Below are 20,674 nucleotides of genomic sequence, written 5' to 3'. Positions count from 1 at the left end.
AGATGAGTGAGGAGTAGAGAGATGAGTGAGGAGTAGAGAGGTGAGTGAGGAGTAGAGAGATGAGTGAGGAGTAGAGAGATGAGTGAGGTAGATAGAGATGAGGAGGAGTAGAGAGATGAGTGAGGAGTAGAGAGATGAGTGAGGAGTAGAGAGGTGAGTGAGGAGTAGAGAGGTGAGTGAGGAGTAGAGAGGTGAGTGAAGAGCAGAGAGGTGAGTGAGGGGTAGAGAGATGAGTGAGGAGTAGAGAGGTGAGTGAGGAGTAGAGAGGAGTAGAGAGGTGAGTGAGGAGTAGAGAGGAGTAGAGAGGTGAGTGAGGAGTAGAGAGGTGAGTGAGGAGTAGAGAGGTGAGTGAGGAGTAGAGAGGAGTAGAGAGGTGAGTGAGGAGCAGAGAGGTGAGTGAGGAGTAGAGAGGTGAGTGAGGAGTAGAGAGGAGTAGAGAGGTGAGTGAGGAGCAGAGAGGTGAGTGAGGAGCAGAGAGGTGAGTGAGGAGTAGAGAGATGAGTGAGGAGTAGAGAGAGGTGAGTGAGGAGTAGAGAGGTGAGTGAGGAGTAGAGAGGTGAGTGAAGGAGTAGAGAGGAGTAGAGAGGGGAAGGGAGAGGTGAGAGAGGAGTAGAGAGGAGTAGAGAGGGGAAGGGAGAGGTGAGTGAGGAGCAGAGAGGTGAGTGAGGGGCAGAGAGATGAGTGAGGAGTAGAGAGGTGAAGAGAGAGGTGAGTGAGGAGCAGAGAGGTGAGTGAGGAGCAGAGAGGTGAGTGAGGGGCAGAGAGGTGAGTGAGGAGTAGAGAGGTGAGTGAGGAGTAGAGAGGTGAAGAGAGAGGTGAGTGAGGAGCAGAGAGGTGAGTGAGGAGTAGAGAGGTGAGTGAGGAGTAGAGAGGAGTAGAGAGGAGTAGAGAGGGGTAGAGGTGAAGAGAGAGGTGAGTGAGGGGTAGAGAGATGAGTGAGGAGTAGAGAGATGAGTGAGGAGTAGAGAGGTGAGTGAGGAGTAGAGAGGTGAGTGAGGAGTAGAGAGGTGAGTGAGGAGTAGAGAGGTGAGTGAAGAGCAGAGAGGTGAGTGAGGGGTAGAGAGATGAGTGAGGAGTAGAGAGGTGAGTGAGGAGTAGAGAGGAGTAGAGAGGTGAGTGAGGAGTAGAGAGGAGTAGAGAGGTGAGTGAGGAGTAGAGAGGTGAGTGAGGAGTAGAGAGGAGTAGAGAGGTGAGTGAGGAGTAGAGAGGTGAGTGAGGAGTAGAGAGGTTAGAGAGGTGAGTGAGGAGCAGAGAGGTGAGTGAGGAGCAGAGAGGTGAGTGAGGAGTAGAGAGATGAGTGAGGAGTAGAGAGGTGAGTGAGGAGTAGAGAGGTGAGTGAGGAGTAGAGAGGTTAGAGAGGTGAGTGAGGAGCAGAGAGGTGAGTGGGGAGTAGAGAGGTGAGTGAGGGGTAGAGAGGTGAGTGAGGAGCAGAGAGGTGAGTGAGGAGCAGAGAGGTGAGTGAGGAGCAGAGAGGTGAGTGAGGAGTAGAGAGGTGAGTGAGGAGTAGAGAGGTGAGTGAGGAGTAGAGAGGTGAGTGAGGAGTAGAGGTGAGTGAGGAGTAGAGGTGAGTGAGGGGTAGAGGTGAGTGAGGGGTAGAGAGGTGAGTGAGGGGTAGAGAGATGAGTGAGGAGTAGAGAGGTGAGTGAGGAGTAGAGAGGTGAGTGAGGGGTAGAGAGATGAGTGAGGAGTAGAGAGGTGAGTGAGGAGTAGAGAGGAGCAGAGAGGTGAGTGAGGAGTAGAGAGGTGAGTGAGGAGCAGAGAGGTGAGTGAGGAGCAGAGAGGTGAGTGAGGAGTAGTGAGGAGTAGAGAGGTGAGTGAGGAGTAGAGAGGTGAGTGAGGAGTAGTGAGGAGTAGAGAGGTGAGTGAGGAGTAGTGAGGAGTAGAGAGGTGAGTGAGGAGTAGAGAGGTGAGTGAGGAGTAGAGGTGAGTGAGGAGTAGTGAGGAGTAGAGAGGTGAGTGAGGAGTAGAGAGGTGAGTGAGGGGTAGAGAGGTGAGTGAGGAGCAGAGAGGTGAGTGAGGAGCAGAGAGGTGAGTGAGGAGCAGAGAGGTGAGTGAGGAGTAGAGAGGTGAGTGAGGAGTAGAGGTGAGTGAGGAGTAGAGGTGAGTGAGGAGTAGAGAGGAGTAGAGAGGGGAGAAGCAGGTAGAAGCTACACCATATTGCTTATACCAATCAAATCCTCTCAGATCTCCACAAGTGCATAGGGGTCCATTTGGCCTCGCCCACTATACAGTGTGCATGCCCATAATATCCACACCAGTACTTAAGTCTGGGCTAAACAAGGACATTCTCAATAGTCTGTCAGCAACCTGTCCTGTTTCCTGAAAGCAAATCCTTCAGTTGGCATCTTATGTTTGAAGATCAGTGCATGTGAAGGGGAGGTGGTATAGGTAAACCGCCTGCGATTGGCTGACCTTGGTGTTTCCCTTTCTGTGATTGGCCCACCTTGGTGTTTCCCTTTCTGTGATTGGCTCACCTTAGCTTTGCCCTGGAAGTTAAAGGTGAGGACGTACTCTCCCGGGCGCGTCTCGCTTTGGCGAATCACAAACAGCCCGTGGCTCCTAGCTCCGCCCGCCAGCACCAGTTGGGCAGCACGCACGCGTGACAATGTCCCGTGGAACCATGGGTACTCCGCCAGGCTGGAGTCTGCCTCCGCCTCAGTCGCCCCGTCACCTAGAACCCCTGAAGGGAGGAGACAAAGATGAGAGATCACATGATAAACAGGTAGACCACCTTATTGATATCGAGTTGCAACCTGCTTTTGCCCTCAGAACAGCCTCCATTTGTCGGGGTGTGGACTCTACAAGGTATCTAAAGAGTTCCGCAGGGATGCTGGCCCATGTTGACTCTACAAGGTATCTAAAGAGTTCCGCAGGGATGCTGGCCCATGTGGACTCTACAAGGTATCTAAAGAGTCCCGCAGGGATGCTGGCCCATGTGGACTCTACAAGGTATCTAAAGAGTTCCGCAGGGATGCTGGCCCATGTGGACTCTACAAGGTATCTAAAGAGTCCCGCAGGGATGCTGGCCCATGTGGACTCTACAAGGTATCTAAAGAGTTCCGCAGGGATGCTGGCCCATGTGGACTCTACAAGGTATCTAAAGAGTTCCGCAGGGATGCTGGCCCATGTGGACTCTACAAGGTATCTAAAGAGTTCCGCAGGGATGCTGGCCCATGTGGACTCTACAAGGTATCTAAAGAGTTCCGCAGGGATGCTGGCCCATGTTGACTCCAATGCTTTGTTACACTCCGTGTATATTCACCACACACACACAATACACACACGTACACAATACACACACGTACACACAATACACACACGTACACACAATACACACACACGTACACACACACACACACGTACACACACACACACACGTACACACACACACACGTACACACACACACACGTACACACGTACACGTACACACACACACTTTCACCTGGATTCACCTGGTCAGTCTGTGTCATGGAATGTTTTGTACACTCGGGGTACAACAATGAAATGGCATTAAGCAGACACGTATCCATGGTTACCTGCTATATGTGCACGCACTTACGGGCCATGAGTATTACGGGCCTAATCATAGAATCCCTATCAATAGGATCTCTATGGAGCTAGTTGTAATTTAACTTTTCAAACATTTAAAACCTTTTATTGTGGCATAAACACAACCCGTCATGATGTTTTCATCTGATTGTCAAACAGCCACTTCGAAAAGGACTCCTTCACTAGGCGATACCCGCTCACGTTCATCCACTAACAACATATCTCCTCCAGCCTCCAAGCACTGGGGCGGCAGGTAGCCTAGTGGTTAGAGTGTAGAGGCGGCAGGGTAGCCTAGTGGTTAGAGTGTAGAGGCGGCCTAGTGGTTAGAGTGTAGAGGCGGCCTAGTGGTTAGAGTGTAGAGGCGGCCTAGTGGTTAGAGTGTAGAGGCGGCCTAGTGGTTAGAGTGTAGAGGCGGCCTAGTGGTTAGAGTGTAGAGGCGGCAGGGTGGCCTAGTGGTTAGAGTGTAGAGGCGGCCTAGTGGTTAGAGTGTAGAGGCGGCCTAGTGGTTAGAGTGTAGAGGCGGCAGGGTGGCCTAGTGGTTAGAGTGTAGAGGCGGCAGGGTAGCCTAGTGGTTAGAGTGTAGAGGCGGCCTAGTGGTTAGAGTGTAGAGGCGGCAGGGTGGCCTAGTGGTTAGAGTGTAGAGGCGGCAGGGTAGCCTAGTGGTTAGAGTGTAGAGGCGGCAGGGTAGCCTAGTGGTTAGAGTGTAGAGGCGGCAGGGTAGCCTAGTGGTTAGAGTGTAGAGGCGGCAGGGTAGCCTAGTGGTTAGAGTGGAGGGCGGCAGGGTAGCCTAGTGGTTAGAGTGTAGAGGCGGCAGGGAAGCCTAGTGGTTAGAGTGTAGAGGCGGCAGGGAAGCCTAGTGGTTAGAGTGGAGGGGCGGCAGGGAAGCCTAGTGGTTAGAGTGGAGGGGCGGCAGGGTAGCCTAGTGGTTAGAGTGGAGGGGCGGCAGGGTAGCCTAGTGGTTAGAGTGGAGGGGCGGCAGGGTAGCCTAGTGGTTAGAGTGGAGGGGCGGCAGGGTAGCCTAGGCGGTTAGAGTGGAGGGGCGGCAGGGTAGCCTAGTGGTTAGAGCGTTGGACTAGTAACCGAAAGGTTGCAAGTTCAAACCCCCGAGCTGACAAGGTACAAATCTGTCGTTCTGCCCCTGAACAAGGCAGTTAACCCACTGTTCCTAGGCCGTCATTGAAAATAAGAATTTGTTCTTAACTGACTTGCCTGGATAAATAAAGGTGAAATTAAAAAATAAAAACTGGTGAATGGAACGAGACATCTGTTACACAAAACATCACAAAGTGTCATGACATTTGACGAATGTCATTAGGCCAGAATGTATGCGTCCACCGCTGTCCGCACGCCTCTCAGTGTCGGCCGCTCATCTCTGCCTTGGATAAATGTCCGTGTTCTCGTTGAACCACATCGCATTTTGGAGCGCAGACTACACCACCTGTTAAAGTCCATTCACTCGTGTGTCATGCCTATGACATCATAATCTAAAGTGATGTAATAGCCTACAGTTTTCTTGACATTTTGTCCACTCTAACCACAGCTCAGGGATTTGAACTTGCAACCTTCCGGTTCCTAGTCCAATGCTCTAACCACTAGGCTACCCTGCCGCCCCTAGATAGATGTTAGGTAGATGTTTTGTCGATGAGAATGCCCAGTTTCACCGAGTTCCATCCTCTCTCCCACTACCCGCGACTGAACTTCCTCTCACTACCATATTTGGTGGTGAGTGAACTTCCTCTCACTACCATATTTGGTGGTGAGTGAACTTCCTCTCACTACCATATTTGGTGGTGAGTGAACTTCCTCTCACTACCATATGTGGTGGTGAGTGAACTTCCTCTCACTACCATATTTGGTGGTGAGTGAACTTCCTCTCACTACCATATTTGGTGGTGAGTGAACTTCCTCTCACTACCATATTTGGTGGTGAGTGAACTTCCTCTCACTACCATATTTGGTGGTGAATGAACTTCCTCTCACTACCATATTTGGTGGTGAGGGAACTTCCTCTCACTACCATATTTGGTGGTGAGGAAACCTAAAAACGGATGCTTCAGCTTTATAGCCCCCCTGTGACATGTCTGGGTTTCCCCTTCTGTCTGCGCTGCTGTCTTACCTTCACCCCTGATTTCATCCAAAGAGACAGTTTACCTAAGGGGGACCACCGGGAACTGAACCCACTATCCTCGCGTTCCAAGCACCATTCCGTTCCCTTTACCTGGGGCGGGGCTTCTCCCCTGGGCCTCTGGGGACTGGAGGAAGCGCTCCAGGGGGACATGGGAAGGGTGCTGGGTGAAGGGTAGTTCTCTACAGCGGACAGAGGGGGCGCTATACAGTTCTGCTGCGGAGCCGCAGGATCTCTCAGGGGTGCGATGAACACCTTGGACACAGACAACACAACATTATAAAGATACTGTACGTACATGACAACCTTACACAGCAGCCAGATCCATTTCCCTCAAAAGGCAATGTGTGAGGTTAGGTTATGTGTGTGTGTGTGTGTGTGCGTGCGTGTGTGTCCGTCCGTCCGTCCATGTGTGTGTGTGTGTCCGTCCGTCCGTGCGTGCGTGTGTCCGTGCGCGCGTGTGTGTTTGTCTCACCCTCTGACAGAAGCTCACAGCTGCAGGAGGCCACCATGGAGAACTCTTTAGACGCCTGACCGTGGGGACATGACGCCAGCTCAATGTCATCTCCACTGTCCCTGTGTCACACACACACACACACACATACAGGTAAATGTACAGGGACACACACACACACACACAGGTAAATGTACAGGGACACACACACACACACAGGTAAATGTACAGGGACACACACACACGCAGGTAAATGTACAGGGACACACACACACAGGTAAATGTACAGGGAACACACACACACAGGTAAATGTACAGGGAACACACACACACAGGTAAATGTACAGGGACACACACACACACATACAGGTAAATGTACAGGGACACACACACACACATACAGGTAAATGTACAGGGAACACACACACACACACAGGTAAATGTACAGGGAACACACACACACACACAGGTAAATGTACAGGGACACACACACACACAGGTAAATGTACAGGGACACACACACACACAGGTAAATGTACAGGGACACACACACACACACAGGTAAATGTACAGGGAACACACACACACACAGGTAAATGTACAGGGAACACACACACACACAGGTAAATGTACAGGGAACACACACACACACAGGTAAATGTACAGGGAACACACACACACACAGGTAAATGTACAGGGAACACACACACACACAGGTAAATGTACAGGGACACACACACACACAGGTAAATGTACAGGGAACACACACACACACAGGTAAATGTACAGGGAACACACACACACAGGTAAATGTACAGGGACACACACACACAGGTAAATGTACGGGGACACACACACAGGTAAATGTACGGGGACACACACACACAGGTAAATGTATCTCTGTTTATGGCTGTCTAAATACATGCCTGGACTGAACAGACAAACTCACTGTACCAGAAAAACTCAGAGTGTGAGAGAGGGATCTGTCAAACTCTTACAGGGTGATTCATGGCTGTGTGCTGTTCCCCCCTCGGTGAACAGTCAATATTTACCCAGGGTCCATGCAGTCCTGGATGTCAGACACCCAGGAGTTTTTCTGCAGCGAGTCGATGGTCTCCAGGATATATTCACCTCCATTTTCCACCTGTGGAGAGAAAACACACCAAACCACAGAACAGTTACTGTGGGAGTCCAGAGGGGAGACAGAGAGACTTCTGCACAGACTGCAAGAAAGAGAAGCAAGCTGTTAGTTTGGTTTGTCAGGTATTCGTGTCTATAAGGTAGTGTGGTAAGAGGTAGAACAGGGAGAAGACAGGGTAGTGTGAGAGGTAGAACAGGGAGAAGACAGGGTAGTGTTGTGAGAGAACAGAGAGAAGACAGGGCAGTGTGCGAGAACAGAACAGAGAAAAGACAGGGCAGTGTGCGAGAACAGAACAGAGAGAAGACAGGGTAGTGTTGTGAGAGGTAGAACAGAGAGAAGACAGGGTAGTGTGAGAGAGAACAGAACGGGGAGAAGACAGGGTAGTGTTGTGAGAGAACAGAACAGAGAGAAGACAGGGTAGTGTTGTGAGAGAACAGAACAGAGAGAAGACAAGGTAGTGTTGTGAAAGGTAGAACAGAGAGAAGACAGGGTAGTGTTGTGAAAGGTAGAACAGAGAGAAGACAGGGTAGTGTGAGAGAGAACAGAACGGGGAGAAGACAGGGTAGTGTTGTGAGAGAACAGAACAGAGAGAAGACAGGGTAGTGTGAGAGAGAACAGAACGGGGAGAAGACAGGGTAGTGTTGTGAGAGAACAGAACAGAGAGAAGACAGGGTAGTGTTGTGAGAGAACAGAACAGAGAGAAGACAGGGTAGTGTGAGAGAACAGAACAGAGAGAAGACAGGGTAGTGTTGTGAGAGAACAGAACAGAGAGAAGACAGGGTAGTGTTGTGAAAGGTAGAACAGAGAGAAGACAGGGTAGTGTTGTGAGAGGTAGAACGGGGCGAAGACAGGGTAGTGTTGTGAGAGAACAGAACGGGGAGAAGACAGGGTAGTGTTGTGAGAGGTAGAACAGAGAGAAGACAGGGTAGTGTGAGAGAACAGAGAGAAGACAGGGTAGTGTGAGAGAACAGAACAGAGAGAAGACAGGGTAGTGTTGTGAGAGGTAGAACAGAGAGAAGACAGGGTAGTGTTGTGAGAGAACAGAACGGGGAGAAGACAGGGTAGTGTTGTGAAAGGTAGAACAGAGAGAAGACAGGGTAGTGTGAGAGAGAACAGAACGGGGAGAAGACAGGGTAGTGTTGTGAGAGAACAGAACAGAGAGAAGACAGGGTAGTGTTGTGAGAGGTAGAACGGGGAGAAGACAGGGTAGTGTGGTGAGAGGTAGAACAGGGAGAAGACAGGGTAGTGTGAGAGAACAGAACAGAGAGAAGACAGGGTAGTGTTGTGAGAGAACAGAACAGAGAGAAGACAAGGTAGTGTTGTGAAAGGTAGAACAGAGAGAAGACAGGGTAGTGTTGTGAGAGGTAGAACGGGGAGAAGACAGGGTAGTGTTGTGAGAGAACAGAACGGGGAGAAGACAGGGTAGTGTTGTGAAAGGTAGAACAGAGAGAAGACAGGGTAGTGTGAGAGAGAACAGAACGGGGAGAAGACAGGGTAGTGTTGTGATAGAACAGAACAGAGAGAAGACAGGGTAGTGTGAGAGACAACAGAACGGGGAGAAGACAGGGTAGTGTTGTGAGAGAACAGAACAGAGAGAAGACAGGGTATTGTGGTGAGAGGTAGAACAGGGAGAAGACAGGGTAGTGTGAGAGAACAGAACAGAGAGAAGACAGGGTAGTGTTGTGAGAGAACAGAACAGAGAGAAGACAAGGTAGTGTTGTGAAAGGTAGAACAGAGAGAAGACAGGGTAGTGTTGTGAGAGGTAGAACGGGGAGAAGACAGGGTAGTGTTGTGAGAGAACAGAACGGGGAGAAGACAGGGCAGTGTTGTGAAAGGTAGAACAGAGAGAAGACAGGGTAGTGTTGTGAGAGGTAGAATGGGGAGAAGACAGGGTAGTGTGAGAGAACAGAACAGGGAGAAGACAGGGTAGTGTTGTGAGAGGTAGAACGGGGAGAAGACAGGGTAGTGTTGTGAGAGGTAGAACAGAGAGAAGACAGGGTAGTGTTGTGAGAGAACAGAACGGGGAGAAGACAGGGTAGTGTTGTGAGAGAACAGAACAGAGAGAAGACAGGGTAGTGTGAGAGAACAGAACAGAGAGAAGACAGGGTAGTGTTGTGAGAGGTAGAACAGAGAGAAGACAGGGTAGTGTTTTGAGCGGTAGAACAGAGAGAAGACAGGGTAGTGTGAGAGAACAGAACAGAGAGAAGACAGGGTAGTGTTTTGAGAGGTAGAACAGAGAGAAGACAGGGTAGTGTTTTGAGAGGTAGAACAGAGAGAAGACAGGGTAGTGTGAGAGAACAGAACAGAGAGAAGACAGGGTAGTGTTGTGAGAGGTAGAACAGAGAGAAGACAGGGTAGTGTTGTGAGAGGTAGAACGGGGAGAAGACAGGGTAGTGTGAGAGGTAGAACAGGGAGAAGACAGGGTAGTGTGAGAGAGAACAGAGAGAAGACAGGGTAGTGTTGTGAGAGAACAGAACAGAGAGAAGACAGGGTAGTGTTGTGAAAGGTAGAACAGAGAGAAGACAGGGTAGTGTGAGAGAACAGAGAGAAGAAAGGGTAGTGTGAGAGAACAGAACAGAGAGAAGACAGGGTAGTGTTGTGAGGTAGAACAGAGAGAAGACAGGGTAGTGTTGTGAGGTAGAACAGAGAGAAGACAGGGTAGTGTGAGAGGTAGAACAGGGAGAAGACAGGGTAGTGTGAGAGAGAACAGAGAGAAGACAGGGTAGTGTTGTGAGAGCTAGAACGGGGAGAAGACAGGGTAGTGTGGTGAGAGGTAGAACAGAGAGAAGACAGGGTAGTGTTGTGAGAGGTAGAACAGGGAGAAGACAGGGTAGTGTGAGAGAGAACAGAGAGAAGACAGGGTAGTGTTGTGAGAGCTAGAACGGGGAGAAGACAGGGTAGTGTGAGAGAGAACAGAGAGAAGACAGGGTAGTGTTGTGAGAGGTAGAACGGGGAGAAGACAGGGTAGTGTGAGAGGTAGAACAGGGAGAAGACAGGGTAGTGTGAGAGAGAACAGAGAGAAGACAGGGTAGTGTTGTGAGAGCTAGAACGGGGAGAAGACAGGGTAGTGTGGTGAGAGGTAGAACAGAGAGAAGACAGGGTAGTGTTTTGAGAGGTAGAACAGAGAGAAGACAGGGTAGTGTTGTGAGAGGTAGAACAGGGTAGTGTTGTGAGAGGTAGAACAGGGAGAAGACAGGGTAGTGTGGTGAGAGGTAGAACAGGGTAGTGTTGTGAGAGGTAGAACAGGGAGAAGACAGGGTAGTGTGGTGAGAGGTAGAACAGGGAGAAGACAGGGTAGTGTGAGAGAACAGAACAGAGAGAAGACAGTGTAGTGTGAGAGAACAGAACAGAGAGAAGACAGGATAGTGTTGTGAGAGGTAGAACAGAGAGAAGACAGGGTAGTGTGAGAGAACAGAGAGAAGACAGGGTAGTGTGAGAGAACAGAACAGAGAGAAGACAGTGTAGTGTGAGAGAACAGAACAGAGAGAAGAGAGGGTAGTGTTGTGAGAGGTAGAACAGAGAGAAGACAGGGTAGTGTGAGAGAACAGAGATAAGACAGGGTAGTGTGAGAGAACAGAACAGAGAGAAGACAGGGTAGTGTTGTGAGAGAACAGAACAGAGAGAAGACAGGGTAGTGTTGTGAGAGAACAGAACAGAGAGAAGACATGGTAGTGTTGTGAGAGAACAGAACAGAGAGAAGACAAGGTAGTGTTGTGAAAGGTAGAACAGAGAGAAGACAGGGTAGTGTTGTGAGAGGTAGAACGGGGAGAAGACAGGGTAGTGTGGTGAGAGGTAGAACAGGGAGAAGACAGGGTAGTGTGAGAGAACAGAACAGAGAGAAGACAAGGTAGTGTTGTGAAAGGTAGAACAGAGAGAAGACAGGGTAGTGTTGTGAGAGGTAGAACGGGGAGAAGACAGGGTAGTGTTGTGAGAGAACAGAACGGGGAGAAGACAGGGCAGTGTTGTGAGAGGTAGAACGGGGAGAAGACAGGGTAGTGTTGTGAGAGGTAGAACGGGGTGAAGACAGGGTAGTGTTGTGAGAGGTAGAACAGAGAGAAGACAGGGCAGTGTGAGAGAACAGAACAGAGAGAAGACAGGGTAGTGTTGTGAAAGGTAGAACGGGGAGAAGACAGGGTAGTGTTGTGAGAGGTAGAACAGGGAGAAGACAGGGTAGCGAGAGCGAACAGAACAGGGAGAAGAGTGTTGTGTGATAGTGTTGTGTGATGGTTTCTTACCCTTACCTTCAGGACGAAGGTGTTGTCTCTGTCAGGCATCTCCAGGGGCATGGTGGTCCTCACCTCCACGATGGCAGACAGAGGGATGCTCACCTTGGGCTTTGATGACTGTTGGACACACACACACAGGCATACACACACACAGAAATACACACACACAGGCATACACACACACAGGCATACACACACACACGCACAGGCATACACACACACACAGGCATGCACACAGGCATACACACACAGGCATACACACACACACAGATCACATTCCTTTTAGATTTCAATTCAAATGTACTCTCTGTGTGTGTGTGTGTGTGTGTGTGTGTGTGTGTGTGTGTGTGTGTGTGTGTGTGTGTGTGTGTGTGTGTGTGTGTGTGTGTGTGTCGTAGGGGCTTGTCAGTTGATCTGACTGGATCAACAGTCTGTTCTTCACCTCCCTGTATGACTGACTAGCTGTTCTGAGTCCTCCACTCAGCTCATCCCCCTGTATGACTGACTAGCTGTTCTGAGTCCTCCACTCAGCTCATCCCCCTGTATGACTGACTAGCTGTCCTGAGTCCTCCACTCAGCTCATCCCCCTGTATGACTGACTAGCTGTTCTGAGTCCTCCACTCAGCTCATCTCCCTGTATGACTGACTAGCTGTCCTGAGTCCTCCACTCAGCTCACCTCCCTGTATGACTGACTAGCTGTCCTGAGTCCTCCACTCAGCTCATCTCCCTGTATGACTGACTAGCTGTCCTGAGTCCTCCACTCAGCTCATCCCCCTGTACGACTGACTAGCTGTCCTGAGTCCTCCACTCAGCTCATCCCCCTGTACGACTGACTAGCTGTCCTGAGTCCTCCACTCAGCTCATCTCCCTGTATGACTGACTAGCTGTTCTGAGTCCTCCACTCAGCTCATCCCCCTGTATGACTGACTAGCTGTTCTGAGTCCTCCACTCAGCTCATCTCCCTGTATGACTGACTAGCTGTCCTGAGTCCTCCACTCAGCTCATCTCCCTGTATGACTGACTAGCTGTCCTGAGTCCTCCACTCAGCTCATCTCCCTGTACGACTGACTAGCTGTCCTGAGTCCTCCACTCAGCTCATCTCCCTGTATGACTGACTAGCTGTCCTGAGTACTCCACTCAGCTCATCTCCCTGTATGACTGACTAGCTGTCCTGAGTCCTCCACTCATCTCCCTGTATGACTGACTAGCTGTCCTGAGTCCTCCACTCATCTCCCTGTATGACTGACTAGCTGTCCTGAGTCCTCCACTCAGCTCATCTCCCTGTATGACTGACTAGCTGTCCTGAGTCCTCCACTCAGCTCATCTCCCTGTACGACTGACTAGCTGTTCTGAGTCCTCCACTCAGCTCATCTCCCTGTATGACTGACTAGCTGTCCTGAGTCCTCCACTCAGCTCACCTCCCTGTACGACTGACTATCTGTCCTGAGTCCTCCACTCAGCTCATCTCCCTGTATGACTGACTAGCTGTCCTGAGTCCTCCACTCAGCTCATCTCCCTGTACGACTGACTAGCTGTCCTGAGTCCTCCACTCAGCTCATCTCCCTGTATGACTGACTAGCTGTTCTGAGTCCTCCACTCAGCTCATCTCCCTGTACGACTGACTAGCTGTCCTGAGTCCTCCACTCAGCTCATCTCCCTGTACGACTGACTAGCTGTTCTGAGTCCTCCACTCAGCTCATCTCCCTGTACGACTGACTAGCTGTCCTGAGTCCTCCACTCAGCTCATCTCCCTGTACGACTGACTAGCTGTCCCGAGTCCTCCACTCAGCTCATCTCCCTGTATGACTGACTAGCTGTCCTGAGTCCTCCACTCAGCTCATCTCCCTGTATGACTGACTAGCTGTCCCGAGTCCTCCACTCAGCTCATCTCCCTGTATGACTGACTAGCTGTCCTGAGTCCTCCACTCAGCTCATCTCCCTGTATGACTGACTAGCTGTCCTGAGTCCTCCACTCATCTCCCTGTATGACTGACTAGCTGTCCTGAGTCCTCCAATCAGCTCATCTCCCTGTATGACTGACTAGCTGTCCTGAGTCCTCCACTCAGCTCATCTCCCTGTACGACTGACTAGCTGTTCTGAGTCCTCCACTCAGCTCATCTCCCTGTATGACTGACTAGCTGTCCTGAGTCCTCCACTCAGCTCACCTCCCTGTACGACTGACTATCTGTCCTGAGTCCTCCACTCAGCTCATCTCCCTGTATGACTGACTAGCTGTCCTGAGTCCTCCACTCAGCTCATCTCCCTGTACGACTGACTAGCTGTCCTGAGTCCTCCACTCAGCTCATCTCCCTGTATGACTGACTAGCTGTTCTGAGTCCTCCACTCAGCTCATCTCCCTGTACGACTGACTAGCTGTCCTGAGTCCTCCACTCAGCTCATCTCCCTGTACGACTGACTAGCTGTTCTGAGTCCTCCACTCAGCTCATCTCCCTGTACGACTGACTAGCTGTCCCGAGTCCTCCACTCAGCTCATCTCCCTGTACGACTGACTAGCTGTCCCGAGTCCTCCACTCAGCTCATCTCCCTGTATGACTGACTAGCTGTCCTGAGTCCTCCACTCAGCTCATCTCCCTGTATGACTGACTAGCTGTCCCGAGTCCTCCACTCAGCTCATCTCCCTGTATGACTGACTAGCTGTCCTGAGTCCTCCACTCAGCTCATCTCCCTGTATGACTGACTAGCTGTCCTGAGTCCTCCACTCAGCTCATCTCCCTGTATGACTGACTAGCTGTCCTGAGTCCTCCACTCAGCTCATCTCCCTGTATGACTGACTAGCTGTCCTGAGTCCTCCACTCAGCTCACCTCCCTGTATGACTGACTATCTGTCCTGAGTCCTCCACTCAGCTCATCTCCCTGTATGACTGACTAGCTGTCCTGAGTCCTCCACTCAGCTCACCTCCCTGTATGACTGACTAGCTGTCCTGAGTCCTCCACTCAGCTCAACTCCCTGTATGACTGACTAGCTGTCCTGAGTCCTCCACTCAGCTCATCTCCCTGTATGACTGACTAGCTGTCCTGAGTCCTCCACTCAGCTCACCTCCCTGTATGACTGACTATCTGTCCTGAGTCCTCCACTCAGCTCATCTCCCTGTATGACTGACTAGCTGTCCTGAGTCCTCCACTCAGCTCACCTCCCTGTATGACTGACTATCTGTCCTGAGTCCTCCACTCAGCTCATCTCCCTGTATGACTGACTAGCTGTCCTGAGTCCTCCACTCAGCTCATCTCCCTGTATGACTGACTAGCTGTCCTGAGTCCTCCACTCAGCTCATCTCCCTGTATGACTGACTAGCTGTCCTGAGTCCTCCACTCATCTCCCTGTATGACTGACTAGCTGTCCTGAGTCCTCCACTCAGCTCATCTCCCTGTATGACTGACTAGCTGTCCTGAGTCCTCCACTCAGCTCATCTCCCTGTATGACTGACTAGCTGTCCTGAGTCCTCCACTCAGCTCATCTCCCTGTATGACTGACTAGCTGTCCTGAGTCCTCCACTCAGCTCATCTCCCTGTACGACTGACTAGCTGTCCTGAGTCCTCCACTCAGCTCATCTCCCTGTACGACTGACTAGCTGTCCTGAGTCCTCCACTCACCTCCCTGTATGACTGACTAGCTGTCCTGAGTCCTCCACTCAGCTCATCTCCCTGTACGACTGACTAGCTGTCCTGAGTCCTCCACTCAGCTCATCTCCCTGTACGACTGACTAGCTGTCCTGAGTCCTCCACTCAGCTCATCTCCCTGTACGACTGACTAGCTGTCCTGAGTCCTCCACTCAGCTCATCTCCCTGTACGACTGACTAGCTGTCCTGAGTCCTCCACTCAGCTCACCTCCCTGTACGACTGACTAGCTGTCCTGAGTCCTCCACTCAGCTCATCTCCCTGTACGACTGACTAGCTGTCCTGAGTCCTCCACTCAGCTCATCTCCCTGTATGACTGACTAGCTGTTCTGAGTCCTCCACTCAGCTCACCTCCCTGTACGACTGACTAGCTGTCCTGAGTCCTCCACTCAGCTCACCTCCCTGTACGACTGACTAGCTGTCCTGAGTCCTCCACTCAGCTCACCTCCCTGTACGACTGACTAGCTGTCCTGAGTCCTCCACTCAGCTCATCTCCCTGTATGACTGACTAGCTGTCCTGAGTCCTCCACTCAGCTCACCTCCCTGTACGACTGACTAGCTGTCCTGAGTCCTCCACTCAGCTCACCTCCCTGTACGACTGACTAGCTGTTCTGAGTCCTCCACTCAGCTCACCTCCCTGTACGACTGACTAGGTGTCCTGAGTCCTCCACTCAGCTCACCTCCCTGTACGACTGACTAGCTGTCCTGAGTCCTCCACTCAGCTCACCTCCCTGTACGACTGACTAGCTGTCCTGAGTCCTCCACTCATCTCCCTGTACGACTGACTAGCTGTCCTGAGTCCTCCACTCAGCTCACCTCCCTGTACGACTGACTAGCTGTTCTGAGTCCTCCACTCAGCTCACCTCCCTGTACGACTGACTAGGTGTCCTGAGTCCTCCACTCAGCTCACCTCCCTGTACGACTGACTAGCTGTCCTGAGTCCTCCACTCAGCTCACCTCCCTGTACGACTGACTAGCTGTCCTGAGTCCTCCACTCATCTCCCTGTATGACTGACTAGCTGTCCTGAGTCCTCCACTCAGCTCATCTCCCTGTACGACTGACTAGCTGTCCTGAGTCCTCCACTCAGCTCACCTCCCTGTATGACTGACTAGCTGTCCTGAGTCCTCCACTCAGCTCATCTCCCTGTACGACTGACTAGCTGTCCTGAGTCCTCCACTCAGCTCACCTCCCTGTTTGACTGACTAGCTGTCCTGAGTCCTCCACTCAGCTCATCTCCCTGTACGACTGACTAGCTGTCCTGAGTCCTCCACTCAGCTCATCTCCCTGTACGACTGACTAGCTGTCCTGAGTCCTCCACTCAGCTCACCTCCCTGTATGACTGACTAGCTGTCCTGAGTCCTCCACTCAGCTCACCTCCCTGTATGACTGACTAGCTGTCCTGAGTCCTCCACTCAGCTCATCTCCCTGTACGACTGACTAGCTGTCCTGAGTCCTCCACTCAGCTCATCTCCCTGTACGACTGACTAGCTGTCCTGAGTCCTCCACTCAGCTCACCTCCCTGTTTGACTGACTAGCTGTCCTGAGTCCTCCACTCAGCTCATCTCCCTGTACGACTGACTAGCTGTCCTGAGTCCTCCACTCAGCTCATCTCCCTGTACGACTGACTAGCTGTCCTGAGTCCTCCACTCAGCTCATCTCCCTGTACGACTGACTAGCTGTCCTGAGTCCTCCACTCAGCTCACCTCCCTGTATGACTGACTAGCTGTCCTGAGTCCTCCACTCAGCTCACCTCCCTGTACGACTGACTAGCTGTCCTGAGTCCTCCACTCAGCTCACCTCCCTGTACGACTGACTAGCTGTCCTGAGTCCTCCACTCATCTCCCTGTATGACTGACTAGCTGTTCTGAGTCCTCCACTCAGCTCATCTCCCTGTATGACTGACTAGCTGTCCTGAGGCCTCCACTCAGCTCACCTCCCTGTATGACTGACTAGCTGTCCTGAGTCCTCCACTCAGCTCATCTCCCTGTACGACTGACTAGCTGTCCTGAGTCCTCCACTCAGCTCACCTCCCTGTATGACTGACTAGCTGTCCTGAGTCCTCCACTCAGCTCATCTCCCTGTACGACTGACTAGCTGTCCTGAGTCCTCCACAAAGCTCATCTCCCTGTACGACTGACTAGCTGTCCTGAGTCCTCCACTCAGCTCATCTCCCTGTACGACTGACTAGCTGTTCTGAGTCCTCCACTCAGCTCATCTCCCTGTATGACTGACTAGCTGTCCTGAGTCCTCCACTCAGCTCATCTCCCTGTATGACTGACTATCTGTCCTGAGTCCTCCACTCAGCTCATCTCCCTGTATGACTGACTAGCTGTTCTGAGTCCTCCACTCAGCTCATCTCCCTGTATGACTGACTATCTGTCCTGAGTCCTCCACTCAGCTCATCTCCCTGTATGACTGACTAGCTGTCCTGAGTCCTCCACTCAGCTCATCTCCCTGTATGACTGACTAGCTGTCCTGAGTCCTCCACTCAGCTCATCTCCCTGTACGACTGACTAGCTGTTCTGAGTCCTCCACTCAGCTCACCTCCCTGTACGACTGACTAGCAGTTCTGAGTCCTCCACTCAGCTCATCTCCCTGTACGACTGACTATCTGTCCTGAGTCCTCCACTCAGCTCATCTCCCTGTATGACTGACTAGCTGTTCTGAGTCCTCCACTCAGCTCATCTCCCTGTACGACTGACTAGCTGTCCTGAGTCCTCCACTCAGCTCACCTCCCTGTACGACTGACTAGCTGTCCTGAGTCCTCCACTCATCTCCCTGTATGACTGACTAGCTGTCCTGAGTCCTCCACTCAGCTCATCTCCCTGTATGACTGACTAGCTGTCCTGAGTCCTCCACTCAGCTCATCTCCCTGTATGACTGACTAGCTGTCCTGAGTCCTCCACTCAGCTCATCTCCCTGTATGACTGACTAGCTGTCCTGAGTCCTCCACTCAGCTCATCTCCCTGTACGACTGACTAGCTGTCCTGAGTCCTCCACTCAGCTCATCTCCCTGTACGACTGACTAGCTGTCCTGAGTCCTCCACTCACCTCCCTGTATGACTGACTAGCTGTCCTGAGTCCTCCACTCAGCTCATCTCCCTGTACGACTGACTAGCTGTCCTGAGTCCTCCACTCAGCTCATCTCCCTGTACGACTGACTAGCTGTCCTGAGTCCTCCACTCAGCTCATCTCCCTGTACGACTGACTAGCTGTCCTGAGTCCTCCACTCAGCTCATCTCCCTGTACGACTGACTAGCTGTCCTGAGTCCTCCACTCAGCTCACCTCCCTGTACGACTGACTAGCTGTCCTGAGTCCTCCACTCAGCTCATCTCCCTGTACGACTGACTAGCTGTCCTGAGTCCTCCACTCAGCTCATCTCCCTGTATGACTGACTAGCTGTTCTGAGTCCTCCACTCAGCTCACCTCCCTGTACGACTGACTAGCTGTCCTGAGTCCTCCACTCAGCTCACCTCCCTGTACGACTGACTAGCTGTCCTGAGTCCTCCACTCAGCTCACCTCCCTGTACGACTGACTAGCTGTCCTGAGTCCTCCACTCAGCTCACCTCCCTGTACGACTGACTAGCTGTCCTGAGTCCTCCACTCAGCTCACCTCCCTGTACGACTGACTAGCTGTCCTGAGTCCTCCACTCAGCTCACCTCCCTGTACGACTGACTAGCTGTCCTGAGTCCTCCACTCAGCTCACCTCCCTGTACGACTGACTAGCTGTCCTGAGTCCTCCACTCAGCTCACCTCCCTGTACGACTGACTAGCTGTCCTGAGTCCTCCACTCAGCTCACCTCCCTGTACGACTGACTAGCTGTTCTGAGTCCTCCACTCAGCTCACCTCCCTGTACGACTGACTAGCTGTTCTGAGTCCTCCACTCAGCTCACCTCCCTGTACGACTGACTAGCTGTCCTGAGTCCTCCACTCAGCTCACCTCCCTGTACGACTGACTAGCTGTCCTGAGTCCTCCACTCATCTCCCTGTATGACTGACTAGCTGTCCTGAGTCCTCCACTCAGCTCATCTCCCTGTACGACTGACTAGCTGTCCTGAGTCCTCCACTCAGCTCACCTCCCTGTATGACTGACTAGCTGTCCTGAGTCCTCCACTCAGCTCATCTCCCTGTACGACTGACTAGCTGTCCTGAGTCCTCCACTCAGCTCACCTCCCTGTATGACTGACTAGCTGTCCTGAGTCCTCCACTCAGCTCATCTCCCTGTACGACTGACTAGCTGTCCTGAGTCCTCCACAAAGCTCATCTCCCTGTACGACTGACTAGCTGTCCTGAGTCCTCCACTCAGCTCATCTCCCTGTACGACTGACTAGCTGTCCTGAGTCCTCCACTCAGCTCATCTCCCTGTACGACTGACTAGCTGTCCTGAGTCCTCCACTCAGCTCACCTCCCTGTACGACTGACTAGCTGTCCTGAGTCCTCCACTCATCTCCCTGTATGACTGACTAGCTGTTCTGAGTCCTCCACTCAGCTCATCTCCCTGTATGACTGACTAGCTGTCCTGAGGCCTCCACTCAGCTCACCTCCCTGTATGACTGACTAGCTGTCCTGAGTCCTCCACTCAGCTCATCTCCCTGTACAACTGACTAGCTGTCCTGAGTCCTCCACTCAGCTCACCTCCCTGTATGACTGACTAGCTGTCCTGAGTCCTCCACTCAGCTCATCTCCCTGTACGACTGACTAGCTGTCCTGAGTCCTCCACAAAGCTCATCTCCCTGTACGACTGACTAGCTGTCCTGAGTCCTCCACTCAGCTCATCTCCCTGTACGACTGACTAGCTGTTCTGAGTCCTCCACTCAGCTCATCTCCCTGTATGACTGACTAGCTGTCCTGAGTCCTCCACTCAGCTCATCTCCCTGTATGACTGACTAGCTGTCCTGAGTCCTCCACTCAGCTCACCTCCCTGTACGACTGACTAGCTGTCCTGAGTCCTCCACTCATCTCCCTGTATGACTGACTAGCTGTCCTGAGTCCTCCACTCAGCTCATCTCCCTGTACGACTGACTAGCTGTCCTGAGTCCTCCACTCAGCTCATCTCCCTGTACGACTGACTAGCTGTCCTGAGTCCTCCACTCAGCTCATCTCCCTGTACGACTGACTAGCTGTCCTGAGTCCTCCACTCATCTCCCTGTATGACTGACTAGCTGTCCTGAGTCCTCCACTCAGCTCATCTCCCTGTACGACTGACTAGCTGTCCTGAGTCCTCCACTCAGCTCATCTCCCTGTACGACTGACTAGCTGTCCTGAGTCCTCCACTCATCTCCCTGTATGACTGACTAGCTGTCCTGAGTCCTCCACTCAGCTCATCTCCCTGTACGACTGACTAGCTGTCCTGAGTCCTCCACTCAGCTCATCTCCCTGTACGACTGACTAGCTGTCCTGAGTCCTCCACTCAGCTCACCTCCCTGTACGACTGACTAGCTGTCCTGAGTCCTCCACTCATCTCCCTGTATGACTGACTAGCTGTCCTGAGTCCTCCACTCATCTCCCTGTATGACTGACTAGCTGTCCTGAGTC

At 52.0% G+C, this 20,674-nt stretch overlaps 1 protein-coding gene across 2 annotated transcripts in view; it reads right to left on the bottom strand.

Annotated features, from left to right (window-relative positions):
- Nucleotides 1–2,286: 2,286 nt before the first annotated feature.
- LOC135553203 (SH2B adapter protein 2-like) overlaps nucleotides 2,287–20,674 on the bottom strand; it is a 47,488-nt gene continuing 29,100 nt past the window's right edge. The window contains exons 3-7 of one of the 2 annotated variants that reach the window (XM_064985373.1): nucleotides 11,506–11,613; nucleotides 7,182–7,273; nucleotides 6,151–6,251; nucleotides 5,769–5,930; nucleotides 2,287–2,680 (exon numbers count right to left, since the gene is read on the bottom strand). In XM_064985373.1, coding sequence (XP_064841445.1) covers nucleotides 2,289–2,680; nucleotides 5,769–5,930; nucleotides 6,151–6,251; nucleotides 7,182–7,273; nucleotides 11,506–11,613 — 855 coding nt within the window. In that variant the 3' untranslated portion in view covers nucleotides 2,287–2,288. The remainder of the gene's footprint in view (nucleotides 2,681–5,768; nucleotides 5,931–6,150; nucleotides 6,252–7,181; nucleotides 7,274–11,505; nucleotides 11,614–20,674) is intronic. The other variant, XM_064985374.1, reaches the window with a different exon arrangement.

Source organism: Oncorhynchus masou, chromosome 13 (genome assembly GCF_036934945.1).
Source record: "Oncorhynchus masou masou isolate Uvic2021 chromosome 13, UVic_Omas_1.1, whole genome shotgun sequence".
Taxonomy (NCBI): Eukaryota; Metazoa; Chordata; class Actinopteri; order Salmoniformes; family Salmonidae; genus Oncorhynchus; species Oncorhynchus masou.
The sequence above is the reverse complement of the archived record's forward strand: the minus strand, read 5'-3'. Positions and strand labels throughout refer to the sequence as shown.